Raw genomic sequence first — 16,175 nt, forward strand, 5'->3', positions numbered from 1 at the left:
AAGTTCTCACAATCATAGTGGAACTGAGAAGCATAGCTAACCTCTGGCTCTCTGGACAAAGGATTTACCAAAACCTTGAAGTTGAGCATTTAATTGTAAATAAACTGGGAGTAAAAGCAAATTTGAGCACTGCAAAATACCAAAACAATCTTAAATCACGAAAATGCTAGAAAATGCTTAGATCAAGAACAAATATCTGCCAATGGGGTACGAAAAATAAACTCAAAGTGAAAACAAGATCCCCCCCTTACCTCTCTGGCAGATACATTTTCTAGTTTTATGCATAAACTAGCTTTATTTTGATAAATTTTAAACCAGTTCTAATCTATTTCCCTAACGTATTTTCCTAATGTAAATAATTTGTTCCCTGGTTTTAGTAAATCGTGAACATGATTTAATAATTTGTTCACTCGTTTTAGTTCAATCGTGGCCACAAATTGAGAATAAATAGTAAATCCTGGCCACGGTGAAATAATTATTACAACATGGCCACAATTTAGTAAAATGAGGGAACAAATTATAATATTGCATGCACAATTTACTTAAAACGAGGGAACAAATTAGTAAATATGCTGATGTTTTAATAAGTCGTGGGAATCTTCATTTAAGAATGTTTAGATATTTGTACTTGAAAACAAGACAACAATTAAATTTTATATTTCTGCTAACTTGTCAACCTCACTTATCAAATAGTAAATTGCTCAGCCTGGTCACACACAATTGTGATGGCTAAACGACTGGGTAAGAGCATCTCCAAAACTGCAGCTCTTGTGGGGTGTTCCCAGTCTGCAGTGATCAGTATCTATCAAAAGTGGTCCAATGAAGGAACGGTGGTGAACCGTTGACAGGGTCATGAGCCTTTCATGCAACCAAGGCTCATTGATGCACGTGGGGAGCGAAGGCTGGCACGTGTGGTCCGATCAAACAGACGAGCTATGTAGCTCAAATAGCTCAAGAAGTTAATGCTGGTTCTGATAGAAATTTGTCCGAATACACAGTGCATCGCAGTTGATGTGTATGGGGCTGCATAGTCGCAGACCAGTCAGGGTGCCCATGCTGACCCCTGTTCCCCACCGAAAGCGCCAATAGTGGGCGAAGGTGGCCTGGTCTGATGAATCACGTTTTCTTTTACATCACATGGATGGCCGGGTGCGTGTGTGTTGCTTACCTGAGGAACACATGGCACCAGGATGCACTATGGGAAGAAGGCAAGCTGGCAGAGGCAGTGTGATGCTTTGGGCAATGTTCTTGGGTCCTGCCATCCATGTGGTTGTTAATTTGACACCTGCCTAAGCATTGTTGCAGACCATGTACACCCTTTCAAACTGTATTCCCGGGTGGCTGTGGCTTCTTTCAGCAGGATAATGCGCCCTGCCACAAAGCAAAAATGGTTCAGGAATGGTTTGAGGAGCACGAGTTTGAGGTGTTGTATTGGCCTCCAGATTACCCAGATCTCAATCCAATCGAGCTGAACAAACAAGTCTGATCCATGGAGGCCACACCTCGCAACTTACAGGACTTAAAGGATCTGCTGCTAACATATTGGTGCCAGATAACACAGCACACCTTCAGGGGTATGGTGGAGTCCAAAAAGGGGGACCAACAGAATTTAGGAAGGTGGTGTTCATAATGTTATGCCAAATCGGTGTGTATACTGTACTGTATACTGTATATATATATATATATATATTACAGTTTATGACAATTACTTTTTGCATACCGAAACTTACAATATAACATTTAGACAGTATCTAAAATGTGAAAGTTTTTGGGGAGTTTTAAAAATGCACAAATTAATTATTTTTATATTTTTATATTATACATCTTATGTGCGCATAAGGAGGTAAATTATACATTTATTCTTTCAAGCAACTAAAATATGGCTTCTGAAAATTAGGATTAGAATGATAATGATAATTTTATGGTGCAAACAAAATAAAAAGTTAATGTGATGTCATTAAGCATTTAGTTAATTAAAGGGTAACTAAACCCCTGCTCAGAGCTTAACTCCACCCACTGGCAATTTTCAAAAATGTTGGAAAAGTGGGCAGAGCCCGGCGGACACAGAGGGGACGAACCGAGGGCGGGGCTGAGCGGAGGGCGTGCACCTGAGACCGCAGTGACGGATTGTTTGACAGCTGTCTGACTCGCTAGTCGCAAAGATGGAGAATGACTGGAGTGACGCCTGCTTTGCAACAGAGCGGTCATTCTCCTACCTTCACCTGAAGTGGAGGAGGGTGGATTGTCTGCAACAGACACAAACCCGGAGCCTTATCAATGCGAGCCGCTGCTCAAACTGCGTTAACTCCCGATGCCGACGATGCTAGTGAAGCAGCCGCACAAGAGAACTGACCTAATCTATCTGCGTCCGTGGCAACCACTTGCGTGTCAGGGTTTGAAAGCGCGTCGCCTGTATGAAAATTATCTGTACACATGACGGGCGGCAATAATATCGCAAGAAAAGCCTGACGTGTACTGACAACTGCATTATTTAACCGTATTTTCTTCAATACAATGTTAAAGCAAGTATCAGTGAGTTTCATTCATAATGTTTACTTCATGTAACATGACAGTTCATACTGGAGTGAAGCCGTTCTCCTCATGTGATTGGGGAAAACATTTCTGAGGGCGTGGTGAGCTCGTGCCAGGGGCGCGGATAGTGAGCCGTTGGAGGTACCATCCTACGTCACGATGTACCACAACGTCCAATAGGAAAATTCAACTGCAGTAGCCACCGTTCAACCTTAAGAGGGCAGCACTTTGGCGGTTTTACATCATATTTTATAGAATTAAAACACTTTATACTCAAATGTCAAAACATTTACTTGAATCAATGAACAGCATTAATAAAGCCCCAGTATTACAGATCATTAACTAAAAAAAGTTGGTTTAGGGTTTAGTTACCCTTTAAAAACAATAAATCAACCTTTTTTCATGAATTTATTTTTCTATTAAGCGGAATCGTAAAATATTTTGAATGTCTTGTAAAATGCTTGGGTCTTAGCTTGTTAGCTGTCAGTGCAAACATGTAAAATATAAATGTAATTTGCTCAGGTACAATTTAAATACTTGAAAGATCATTTATAAAAAGATACGAAAAAATATATATGTCTAAAAAGGACTAACTTGTCCGAAGCAACTAACATCATTAATAAAAATTAAAAAAATATCAGCATACTAGCCAACAGTTTTGGACGTCTATGGGTGCAGTGTGTTAATTAATGGATCACACATCATGAAAAATAAGAAAGTGAGATTTGGCTATAATGGACAAAATCACTGGTCAATTCTGATGGCTCCTTTATTTTCCAAAAAAAAAAAAAAAAAAAAGCTTGGGTTCTCTATTTACAACTTGTGCAAAACATTTAAAGGTTTCAAGGACTTTACATTGTAAGTTCAATTCAAGGCACATACATGGGACAACAACAACCGTTTAGAAGTGGAAACAAATAAAAGAAATTAAAAGTACGTTGCAAACAAAAGTTGCTTTGGTTCCCATTGGATTCTACTCGCAAAACCCAGCTTAAAGACCAAACAAATCACCATATCTTTAAAATGAGATTGTTTCAAAAATTGTAGAACCACGCCCCATCCTCATTATGAAGGAAAAAAAAGACATAGAATACTAGAACACATGACATTTTCTGGTTGTTGTTCAGCTAGTCATGGCTGTTAGAATGAACTGCCACTTGGTAATCGATTTATTCAAATATCAGATAGATTTAGCTTTATCCTAAAGTAAAGCCACTATGTCAACCGATGTGCTGAAAACTGCATTAAATAAGTTTTAATAGTGGATATCTACCAAATCGAACAGGTGAGAAACTTTCAAAACATAGCGAAAAATATATTCTTTCAAAAAATAATGAAAGGGACACACAAAGATTAAAGATGTATTCAGCCACATGTGTGGTAGTGCTTTGTTCAGACTGACCTCACAGTCATTTAGAGTAATTATTCCAAAACCAAATCAATGTGCTTTTTCAAGAGACGGATTGACTGTTGGGTAGGATTACGGATGCAAGGCATTGCTCACAGTCCCTTTTGTGTAATACATCCATTTGACTACAGGGCCACTACTGTGATTTTCAGCTCATCCATAGAAAATAAAGAACAATGTCCGCCACACGAGTGAGGCAATGAATCACTCTGAATCATAACACACCATTCTTGTCTGGAGGATAGACCTTGGCTTGTTAGCAATGTCATCTATTGATGTCTGTCAGGATGCAGTTTGCAATTGCCCTTCAAAATGTGTGCTTTCCATTTAGTCCTTGCCTTCAAAATGTGTGACTCTCACTGTAATCCACAGATCTCTGCATAAATGATGTCAAATCTTTCATGTGAACCACATTAAGACATACTGCTGGGTTACAGTAAGGCAATAGATAAAACTGTTCGTGTTTAGTATGAAACATTTCTGGTTTTGGTAATGACCCAGCAAATCCCCTCCACGCCTGAGGACTTTGGTAGAGGGAATGATGTACTGGATAGTGGCACAAATAAGTTCCTCTGCTTAGCCTGCCATTACTGTTCTCTCTGTGAAAATATATCGGAGAGAGGCTCGAGACAGATTTATCTCACTAACGGGTTAACTTTGCAGCGATTCATTTGGGTCTGCGCCACCACAACTGCCTCCTCTCGGGGAACCTGAGCCTGATAACCGCACCGGACTTGTGTGGAGGAAGTCTGTTAAAAAGAGTTACGGGTGGCCACAGGATTTGAAATGAATTGTTAATGGTGTACACATCAGTTAAAAGCCTTCAGATGAGAAATGAAGCCCTAGGATGTTCCAGATTTCAAGGAAAGTAGGGACGGGGTGGTCGGAGCAGCCTGCTGGGATGCTAATGAGAAATACTTTCAAGACCACAGAAGTGCAGTAGCCCTTTTTTTTCTTTTACAGAGCATTTTGTTTGTGCCACGCACTGAGGCAAACCTTGTGTGTTGTTGGTAGTTAACCTGTGCAAGCACCAACTGTTAGTCACAGAAATCAAACATCTGTTTGATTCTGAGTAATTCCAAAAGCAATTTGGATGTAAACAAGTATCCAGCAATCTAGTCTTACCCTTAATGCCAAGTCGGAGAGCGATGAATGGTTAACTCTGACAATTAGGACCCCCACCCCATCTACAAGCCCCCTCTCCAATCCAGAATCCTCCTGCCAAGCGAAAATAACCTTTGATTTCCCCCCTTTCTTGGACCAGGGATTATGCAGTGGGGGTTTGAACTCAGCCCACAAAATAAAATCTTGTCAAAGCAAGTAAAGTCTATGAGTAACAGCGCATGATAAATACTTCTCCACAGTAAGCCTGCATTCCAAACTCTGTCCTGGAAAACTGGTGCGCCATTTAAAAAATAGTCCTAATTGCACTCATGCAGGGATCCAAAACTCTTTCAAAGACAGAATCTGGCATGTGCCAGTTCTTCTCCATGAAAAGAAGGCTTTTGTTTAAACGGTCATTCATCATCCCACCTGATGTGATGCATGATTAAAAAGGGTTTTGGTCCGTAAAGGAAAAGCTAGACAATGATTTGGATGTCGCTGTAGAATGTTCCTGATCACATTCATGTGAGAGAACAGAAATAGATAGAGAGGTGGAGCTCTGTGTAATGCCCTGGCCTAATTTGTAAAACAGAACAACAGAAAAGGCAAGTATAAAAAAAGGGAAATACAGACTTAGTTGATGTTTTTTTAAATGTCTTCCGTTTTTACAATTTATAATTAAAGAAAACATGAAGCAGATTATAGAGCTCCCTCAGGATATGAATAGTTTACCTAAGGGGTTTAGATATTATAATGCCGAATTTTATGTTTGGACTGTTAATTACTTGATAATAAGGCTCCAGCACAAAAGCTATCCACATAAAAGTATTTTATGTGATTTAACATGCTAGAGGGTTTGTGGTCTGTTCTCTGTATGGACTGAAACAAGCTGCCCTCTGGTGGGTAAAATGAAACATAAACATGCCCTGGAAAATGCTTGCACAGGAACCCTTTTTGCCCATCTCCCTACCGCGATCACCGATGTCAGCCTCTCCTTCTGAGAACTGCAGGGTGTTGAAGGGTGGTCCTTTTCCCTTCAAATGTGATTTCCACAAAAGCTCATTTCCTGAATGACTGCTCATGCTCTCTGCTGCATTTTAAAAGTGCACTTCAATTCCACAAAAAAAGCGAAAAACTCAGCTCCTTTTTTTCTACTGCAGCTTAATCAGCGGTGTTTTGGTTTCCTGACCACTGTTATCTTAACTACTGTTGTGTGAAGGGGTAGCTGTATTTCAGCACAAAGGGCATATTTTGGTTGTGTGGTTAGCAACGTTTTCAAGACCCTTAAGTGGTTGAGAGGCAAAACCTGTGGACTGCACTTGCAGCAGGTAGCCAACGTCTACGGCATCAAAACATCTGCAGCGTCTTTGAGCGAAACAACTTTGAAACTCACAAATTACAAAACCATTTCATATTTACTAAGAATAGAAAATATAGCAGAATTCCACATAATTGTCCACAGTATAAATTACCATGTTGACTGCACCTGGAAATATATATATGTATATGTATACGTGTAATTTACAGTATATTGAATTACATTTCCTTTGAACAAATGGTTATAGCATCCATTGAAAAGCATCATGTGTGGCAGAAGTCCACACTGGGAACGTTGCTGCTCTTGCAATAAGCTATGCTATTGTTACTAAGGTGACAGTCTCGGAGGCCAATTCCTCCATTAGGTGTGTAGATGGGCTGAATTCTGAAGTCCCCCTTTAAAAGCTGCTCATTGTTTAGCGACACTATCTGAAAGCTTGTTTCAGTCATTTCCAGGATGGAGTTATCCTTTTTGGTGCCGGCCTCACAGTAGTCATCTTTTCTCCTGCCGCGATTGTATTTCCATTTGGACGACGACGACCTGCTTTTCTTGTGCATGTGCCAGCAAAACACACTTAGAAGTGTCACTAAGACCACCAACACTGCCCCACCTATCACTCCAGCTAATAGGAGTGTGGAGGTGTTGTCTTGTTGGGCAGCCTGCTCGGATTCAGAGTATGTGGATGTGGATTTGGTCTTAGCCTCAGAACAGATAGTATCCTCGCCTGGTCTGTAAGTGTTAAGAGTATCCAGAACGTACACGCAGATGCGATAGACAGACCTGGGCTCTAAATTTGACAGGCTAAGTCTTCGTTGGTATCCTGGGACTGTTCTTTCTCGATGGATGTCGCTCATCAAACTCTGCCCCATCTTGACCCAAGTCACCTTGTAAGCCGTCACAGTGAAGTAAGACTCCCAGCTCACATCAATGCAGGTAGAATTAACGACATGAAAGGAGATTTTTAAGGGGTCTTCATAAGGAGGTAGGGGACCAGGAGGGAAATGTGGAACTGGGGGAGTGGGGTTGGCTGAGGCGGGGTAAAAAGCAGTGGGTGAAATGGTGGTGAAGTGGGTGGTTCTAGAGTTGGTCGTGGTGATGGTGGTGGTTCTGCGTGGTGGCAATGTAGATGGATATGAATGGGTTGGCCAGGGATGCAACACGGTGCCCGCCGGGCAGTCAATGGCATCTAAGGTGAGCTCTCGAATTACCATGCCACGCACCCTTTCTGGACTCTGGCACGTAAACCCACGGACATTTATCGCAGTTGGCAGAGACCTGAGCCATGCAATGACCCACTTAATGCTGCAATCACAACGCCAGAGGTTGTTTCTTGCATTAAGGTTCCTCAGGTTTCTCAAGCCGTCAAAGACACCCGATGGAAGAAACTGTAGCTGGTTGCTGGATATATCCAACTTCTCCAGTTTACTAAGCCCAGCGAAGGATGTCACTATAATGGTGTCCATCTGGTTTTCTTGCAGGTTAAGCTTGGTCAGGGATGCACTAGGGAGCAACGGTGGCGGAGTGGTGAGTGAGTTGCGTGCTAGGGACAGTTCTTTGAGGTTGACCAGATCCTGGAAGGTTCCTGGAGCGATGCCCTCATCCTCGAGCAAGTTCCCATCCAGCAACAGTCGCTGCAGGGTGGTGACATTCTGGAAAGCATCCTCGTCAATGTCGGCAATGCGATTCTCATCCAAACGCAGCTCCTTGAGATCTACCGGTAATCCGATAGGAATGCTGCTTAGGTGGTTTTTGGTGAGGAAAAGAAGCTTGAGGCTGACAGCCTCCCTGAAAGCCCCCTCCTCTACCCCTACAGTTGAGATGGAATTGTCATCCAGGTGGAGTTCCTCCAGCATGGGTAGCTGGGCAAGTGCTGCCCTTGAGATAGTCTGGATGTTGTTTTCCTGAAGGTGCAGCACTCGAACGTTCTTGGGAAGGTTTAGGGGAAATTCATCAAGCTGATTTCCATATAGGTAAACAGTTTCTACAGAGGCAACATTGTGTAGCTCCAACGGAAAGCCGGCATTGTTGATCTGATTGTTATGGAGGAAGAGGGTCATATATCCCTCTTGCACCCCCAGAGGCACAGACGTCAGGCTCCTCTCATTACAGTAAACAAATGTTCTATCGCAGCGGCACTCCTCAGGACAAGAGGAGACGGGACTGAACTGCACATGCAAGCTCAACAACACTGTCAACCAAAAGCGAAGAAATGAAGTCCAATCGTTATTCCAAAATCCTGCTTGAAACTCCATAATGAAAAAGAAAGAAACCACTAACAAACTTAGTGGTTGGAGGGAGTAAATGGAAACATCACAAATCCAGCAAAATTATGTCCTATAAAAGATTATTTTAATGTGAAATTTGCCGATAACCAGGAATTTGAGGAGTAATCCCTTGATAATTTCTGGTCCTTGTCTGGAGATGGGGTCTCATTAGAGGGCATGGGTTCTCTCCCTTAAGCCATCCATGCTGAGGAATCAGATCATTGCAGAACTGCTCTTGCTCAATGTAGGGCCCAAGCAGGATGTGACTGAGAGAGTGCTGAAGCACTGAGCCACACCGTCCACCTCCCAGCCTTCTGTCAAGTGCTGATGGGCCCCAGCCCTGACTTTTTCCAAAAGATGTGACATTTGGGTCCAGAGACCTATAAGGACAAATTAGAATACAAATAGTTAACAACAAAAAAAGAATAGTAGGCCAATAAACCTTATATATGCATGTTTTTCACTGACATCAAATTATAGTCATTCAGAAAACTTAAAATGAATGTCTTGAAAGTGGTTAAATCTCAAGAGCATGATATAAAACTGCATAAACAGGATTTATTTCTCAAATTTCAGTAAATCAATAAAATAAAATAAACAATAGCTTAACAAAACATGAAGCAAGGAGTATATAGTTGCACATAACGTTTGTGTTTATTAAAAGTATTTCCAATTACATGGCTACTGCTTATGTAATATTCTCTTGTTTACTATACGGCACATGGCGTCTTCATTGTGCATCATATAATATGCACATCCAGTTTAAGCATAGCTCAAAGGGAAAAATAAAGTTGAGGGAGAGGGTGAGTCTTACACAGCTCAGAGTGACAAATGCTGCCTGTAAAATTAAATGGGAATTTAGCCTCTCTATCTGCAATAAATGATCAATACAGTTTTTTTGTTTGTTTTTTCCTCAGCAAAGATGTTTTATGCTACCTCAAAATCACTACTCACACTGAATCTACTATTCAGACTGCATTGTTCTCATTTCTGAGTGATTAGTTAGGATTAAAAAAATGAATGTGCACCGTTTTTCATCAGAATAATAAACGTATTTATAATTGTCCAAGGCAGCTGCTTCCTTTTAATCAAGACTGGAGAAAGATTTTCTTTTTTCTTTTTCTTTTTTTCTTTTTAACATGGGGGATAGAAAGCAGGCTTTTTCGCTGACATTTACATTTTGTGAAATATGACAGCAGTATAATATGTTGTAGTTGACAACACCAAAAACAGTATTTATGCACAGATGTAACTAAAACATTGCCATTAGTCCTATTTGTATTTTTTTTTTTCATTGCTCCTGTAAAATAACAGATTTCTTGGCATCTTGAGCCTACAGCAAACACCTTTGTATTGGATTGTTGCTTTTGCGACCTGACCATCTGCTTTGTTAACAGAGTTAAGACAATCAATGCCTGGCAAGAGAACGCTTATCTTTACTAAGAAGCAATCTGTGACACATGTGATTTAAATTTTTAAAAAAAACATTACCGGCAAACAAAACCAAATTTATATTTGAATTAGCATCAAAATGCATATTGATGATTATAAAGAGGTTTACAGCAAATTATAGCCTATGTAAAAAAAAAAAAAAAAAAGAAAATCTTATTTGTGAAAACTGAATAAAAAAAAGTTATTTGGTTACTAGTAAGTAATGTTTTGTTATATACAGTTAAATGTATATTTAACAGATCATTCTTTACTGTAAAATACTATGATTTTGGAAGTAAAAATACAATACATATACCTTTACAGTAAAATATTGTTAAAATATTGTTTTAAAGTATGAATCATAATACAAGTCAACTAGTAAAACAGTAAAACGCATCACATTGAATTATATTTTATTTAATCATTTATTATTTGAGCAATGTATTTATACTATTCTAATCATTTATGTGCAAAAATGTATGTTATAGCCTACTAATTTTATGTTAGGCTACTGTTCACTGCATTATTCATGTCGTGGGTTACCCGATGGGGTTTTGTGTTTGTGTGGGTCACACTGCACTCTGTCTATAGCCTATTGATCATGGAAAGGCCAATTTTGCTTAACATTGGTTCATCGTGTGGTCTTCCATTTTACCACATTTATTAATACAGTGCTTATATTTAACAAAGTATATTTTAGTTGTTCAATTGGTTGCTATACTATCAGTTAAGAAAATATGCAGATAAGAACTGTAAAATATGCAGTCACCAACAGTTACCTGAAACGTCATATTTTTAGGGCGAATTTCTGACTGCTTCACATTATCTTGAGAAAACCGCATGCGCACAGAAAAAAAGAGCAAAGACAAAACAACACTAAAAGTTTGTATCGTAGGAAACATTACGAGGCAGATCGTGAGAACTTAAGAGAGCAGCGAAGCTGTTGATGTGAATGGATAATCAGATGGTAGGAGAGCCGAGCGTAAGTAAAAAGAAACGGCGCTATGACGCGCATTGATGTTTGACCAGATAAACCGCTTAAGTTAGGCTATCTACTATTTACCCTAAATATGTTATTTGAGATATTGAAATGCAGACAAGCCCTAACCTATGAACGCAGCAATTTGCGAAAAAGTAAAAGCAGAATAGTTTCGAACAAGATGCCTGAAAACTATAGGCTACAAAGGTCACTTACAACTATAGTCTAAACCTACAGTTTTAACTTAACATGTGGATGTCAACTATAACCTATTCCTGTATTTAGACGGGTAAATGGACCGGATCCACCAAAAAAAAAAAAAACACACAAAAAAAAAAAAAAATATTTCCATTAAAAGCAGCCTACCTTATCAAACATGATTGTATCCGTATAGCCTGTTTTAAGCACACAGAACACTTGCCCCCCTATCCTTGTTCTTCATGCGCTCCATGAAATGGACGGGACGTAACGATCCAACGCCATTCCCACAACATGCTGTTCTACCGAATCGGTTCCGAGCTCCTCTCCGCCCGCGGCTCCTCCGGACAGCATACTGACTCCCGTCTGGAGAGCTCAGTGCGCGCGCTCACTACTTTTTGTCGAAGCGACTCCCTCTGTTCCCCTATCCACGGCTGAGCCCTCGTTTAAACCTTTAATTTACATCAAATTCACATTTGCAAAATCCACTTTCTCCAGGAGTCGTTAAACTCGCCGAAAAAGCCCAAAATACATCCACGTCACCGCGTATCATATCATCATACTTCGAGAAAGCGAAACACAAGAGTTTGTCGATTTATCTCCGAGAGATGTTTACAGAGGAAAACTGCGCTGGTTATGATCTGTTCACTGCACACCTCAGTTCTCTCTCTCTCTCTCTCTCTCTCTCTCTCTCTCTCTCTCTCTCTCTCTCTCTCTCTCTCTCTCTCTCTCTCTCTCTCTCTCTCTCTCTCTCTCTCTCTCTCTCTCTCTCTCTCGGTCGGTCCTCCCACACTGTCCTGAGTAAAGAGATTACAGGCTGGGGTGGAATGACACTTACATTTTAAGTTCCTCATATCTGTTTAATGATATGCGTTTGCTTTCCATGTTGATATGTCTACATTACGTCATGTTAAGTCAAAATATTCCATATGACACGATTGCAATGTTGTAACCTATCTCAGAAATAGATTTTATGCTCTTTATTTATCTCTTTTTGTTTTCTCTTACTTTTTTGCTTGGGAGGAGACAACGCGATCTCGTGAGAAAATGAGCTATTTAATGAGGTGTTACAATTTCTTATGAATTCGTAATGTGATTTGTACACACACATACATATATATATATATATATATATATATATATATATATATATATATATATATATATATATATATATATATATATATATATATATATATATATATATATATATATATATATATATATATATATATAGGCTATATATATGTGTTGCAAGGAGAGTGTTCCCGAATTAGCCACCAATTTGCCAAACCATATAATAGTAAAGTGTTGCAAGGAGAGTGTTGGTTGAACACAAATACAAATACAACAAATATGTCAAGTCTCAAGATTCAGTCATCAAAAAATGTGAGTCAGTATTTATTGAGTCAGATATTTTGAATGAACGGTTGATTTTGGTTTATTTTGCAAAAAAAAAAAAAAAAAAGATATAGGGTTATACAAAACCCTGTGGTTCTATGCAGGAATCAAGGGTTCTTGACTTAGCCAAAAATGTTCTGTAATGAGAAAACAGATTGCATAACATGTTTATTTCAGTTATTATTTAGTGATAAAGTATGAGCCATTTAAAAATATACAATTAAAATCAAAATATAAAAATAAAATATTTAAAAAATAAAATTAAAAAGAAACCTAGATCTATAAATTGATTTATTTTGGATAATTCAAATCTCTTTTTGCAGTATCTGTTTCACACTAAGTTATAAACATTATATCCAGATGTTCTATTGTTTTGAGGTGGCTGAGGCAAACTTAAGGGAATCTCTCGTTCTTGCTCTTCCTGTGTTTGAAAACCAAAGACAGCTGTGTTGCTGCCCGGTTAGTCATTGACTTGACAGGCAGCATGTTTGTATGAAAGCACCTTCTAAGGTAACTGCTTTCAGACAGTCTTCCAATAACGTCATGTCTAATAACGTACAACAAATTCAAGTGAGTGTAGAGATTTAAGAATATATATATATATATATATATATATATATATATATATATATATATATATATATATATATATATATATATATATATATACACACTTAGGTGTCTTGCTTTCTTTCTACTTCCGTACTGCCAGTAAAGGCATTTTTCAGCCACATTTTTTTGGGCACAGCTTCTCTCTCCCTCTCTCCAAGTGTAGCATTCATTAACTATTCGCTCACTGGTGTGCAAGACGCACAGAATGTGCCGATACTGCACTCTGTCAGACTATACATTTTAATTAGGGCCAGATTACTGTAAACGCGACATGATATTTAAATAGAGGCCGACTAACAGTGAGGGGACAGCTTGACGTAGGCCTATATCCAGTGGGAGGGAAAACTCCACACACTTATTAGGACCCGAATGATTTGGTAATCAATTTGCGATCGTTAGATTAAATGACAAGGAAGGGCAGAGAATTATAATTGTTGAACATTGAGAAATGAGAGTGTCTCCCGCCTTATTGAAAATAAATTGATCTTAGTATCTGAGTTCCATCGTATCATGTTGCGAAGAGCCCTTTTAGTGACTTTCCAGATGTCTTTAATATTTATTTTTATCTTCTAAATGTCAGTGATTGACTGCATCGTCCTTCTCAGTCCACAAAATTTCATTTCAACATAAATCTGTCTGCCATACAGACAATGAATTATATACTGAACCCAAAAAATATGCAGAAGTAAAATGATAGGCTGCCGTATATTTTAGATGGAATCACATTTACTTAAAAACGCTGTCCTGGAGTGTCTCAAACGGCTCACTAGTTTGATAAAAATTCAAAAAATTCCAATATAAACCAGTGAGCACTATATTCATGTATCACAAATTTTGTCATTGTTAACTCTTTCCCGATTCTGGATGTAGTTTTTGAGTGATTTTTGTTGCTTTTTTAAATGAAACTTACCAAAATTCAAGTGTTGATTAAAAAGAAATCATGAAGCTAGAATAAAACTGTATAAAGCAGAGTGTCTGTTCTTTTGATATATTGCGTATTCAGATATTTATACCAAAAAAAAATAATTGTGGGGGCCATGACATTTTTGTGGCTGGCAACTTTTTTTAAAAATGCTGGCACGCAAAGCGTTAAAAGGTTCACTTCCTACAAAAATGAGGGTTAGCAAATTAAATTTAAAAAAAAAATGTCTTCTGTAGAACACAAGAAGATGGTGTAGAAACAATTTTTACCTGGAAATTGCAAGTACATTTCACAAATATTTAAAATAAATAGCAAAACAAATTGAATTAAACATGCAATTTTGAAGTAGAAAAACGGAAATGGTATTTTATTGTAAACCATACTTTAAATGTTTGGAATGTTTTGGATTTGGAATGAGATGAGGGTGAGGACTATCCCTTTAAAGATGCAGTGTGTAATATTTATGAGGATCTATTGACAGAAATGCAATATAATATACATAACTATGTTTTCAGTGGTGTATAAAGACCTTACAATGAACTGTTATGTTTTTATTACCTTAGAATGAGCCATTTCTATCTACATACACCGTGGGTCCCCTTAAAGTGAATTCACCATTTTCACCGTCATGTTTCTACATTAGCCCTAAAAAGACAAACTGCTCTACAGAGCACTAACTACTCTCTGCTGTCTTGACGACGACATCTTTGTCATGTGTCGGCCACCATAGCTTCTCTATGTTCTTTGAAAGGGAGGGGTGAGTGGTGGGCGGTTGCAATTCACAACCTCACCACTAGATGCCGCTAAAATGTACACAGTGCACCTTTAACGTAACTATAAATAACTATAGTGATAACTATAACTATACAGTTTTAATAATTGTCCTAATTATCTGAGACATCGACAACACACGATTAATGTTAAAGACAGAAAAACGGTAACATTAGAATCACTTTCAGAATGACGAACCAGCTGCTGAACGATAAAAGCAGACAACATAACCGCAGTGTGCACTTAAAATAAACAAAATGTTATGTGTTGTGGTGTGGACGCTAATATAGTTATCGCTGTTGTTCTTGTTATGAATGGGCCTTAAAAATCTCTTGAAGGTTCAGTGTGTACATTTTTGCGGCATCTAGCGGTGAGGTTGCGAATTGCACATAGAGAAGCTACGGTGGACGACACAGGACAAAGATGTCGTCGTCTGAGACAGCAGAGAGTAGCTAGCTCTCTGTAGAGCAGTTTGTTCCTGGGCTACTGTAGAAACATGCAAAATGATGACTTCACTGTAAGGGGACCCGCGGTGTATGTAGATAGAAATTGCTCATTCTAAGGTAATAAAAACATAATGGTTCATTATGGGAAGGTCTTTATACACCACTGAAAACATAGTTATGTATATAATATTGCATTTCTGTCAATAGATCCTCTTAAATATTACACAGTGGACCTCAGGTGGGCAACAATCATGTCACATGTAATTGAATCAAATGTTAAGTGGATTGTGTCCTTGCTAATACCATAATTTGTGTTTACAATATACTGATTCTCAACATAGAGAACTAGAGAGCAGAATGAGACACAGCGCTACATTATCAGAATAGTTAGCTTTACTTTCATAGAAGGTTTTCTTAAGTATTTGCTCATGCCTTTTAGTTTCATTATACAGCAGTGGAAGGACACAATTTACAGCTCCATTTATGCAAGTGAAGGCATTTCTTATTGCTTTTAATGAACCACATGGCCCTTCAGCAGCCAGCTACTCAAACAAACAAATGTAGATCTATTGCACATAGGAGTTTTACTAGTCTGAAGTGTTCAAAGGGCTGCTACCAAAACTCATGTGTGATTTATATTCCTCATCACATCGTGAAAACTGAACGGATCCTTTTTCTTAAGACCACCTACAACATACTATAATAAAGTAATATCTGAACTGTTCTTAGACCTGCAGCACGTCCATAACAATTTAAGTGTTAAATATTTAATAGTTTAGACCAAACATT

General features: G+C 38.6%; 1 protein-coding gene across 3 annotated transcripts in view; it reads right to left on the reverse strand.

Moving 5' to 3' along the window:
• Positions 1-3,284: 3,284 nt before the first annotated feature.
• The window catches only part of flrt2 (fibronectin leucine rich transmembrane protein 2), a 45,743-nt gene continuing 32,852 nt past the window's right edge, over positions 3,285-16,175 (reverse strand). Inside the window, exons 1-2 of one of the 3 annotated variants that reach the window (XM_079831899.1) lie at positions 11,403-11,906; positions 3,285-9,006 (exon numbers count right to left, since the gene is read on the reverse strand). In XM_079831899.1, the coding sequence (XP_079688025.1) occupies positions 6,626-8,614 (1,989 nt within the window). In that variant the 5' untranslated portion in view covers positions 8,615-9,006; positions 11,403-11,906 and the 3' untranslated portion in view covers positions 3,285-6,625. Of the gene's footprint in view, positions 9,007-11,402; positions 11,907-16,175 lie in introns of those variants that run through there. The other 2 variants (XM_079831900.1, XM_079831901.1) reach the window with 2 other exon arrangements.

Source organism: Gobio gobio, assembly GCF_949357685.1.
Source record: "Gobio gobio genome assembly, chromosome: 12".
NCBI lineage: Eukaryota > Metazoa > Chordata > Actinopteri > Cypriniformes > Gobionidae > Gobio > Gobio gobio.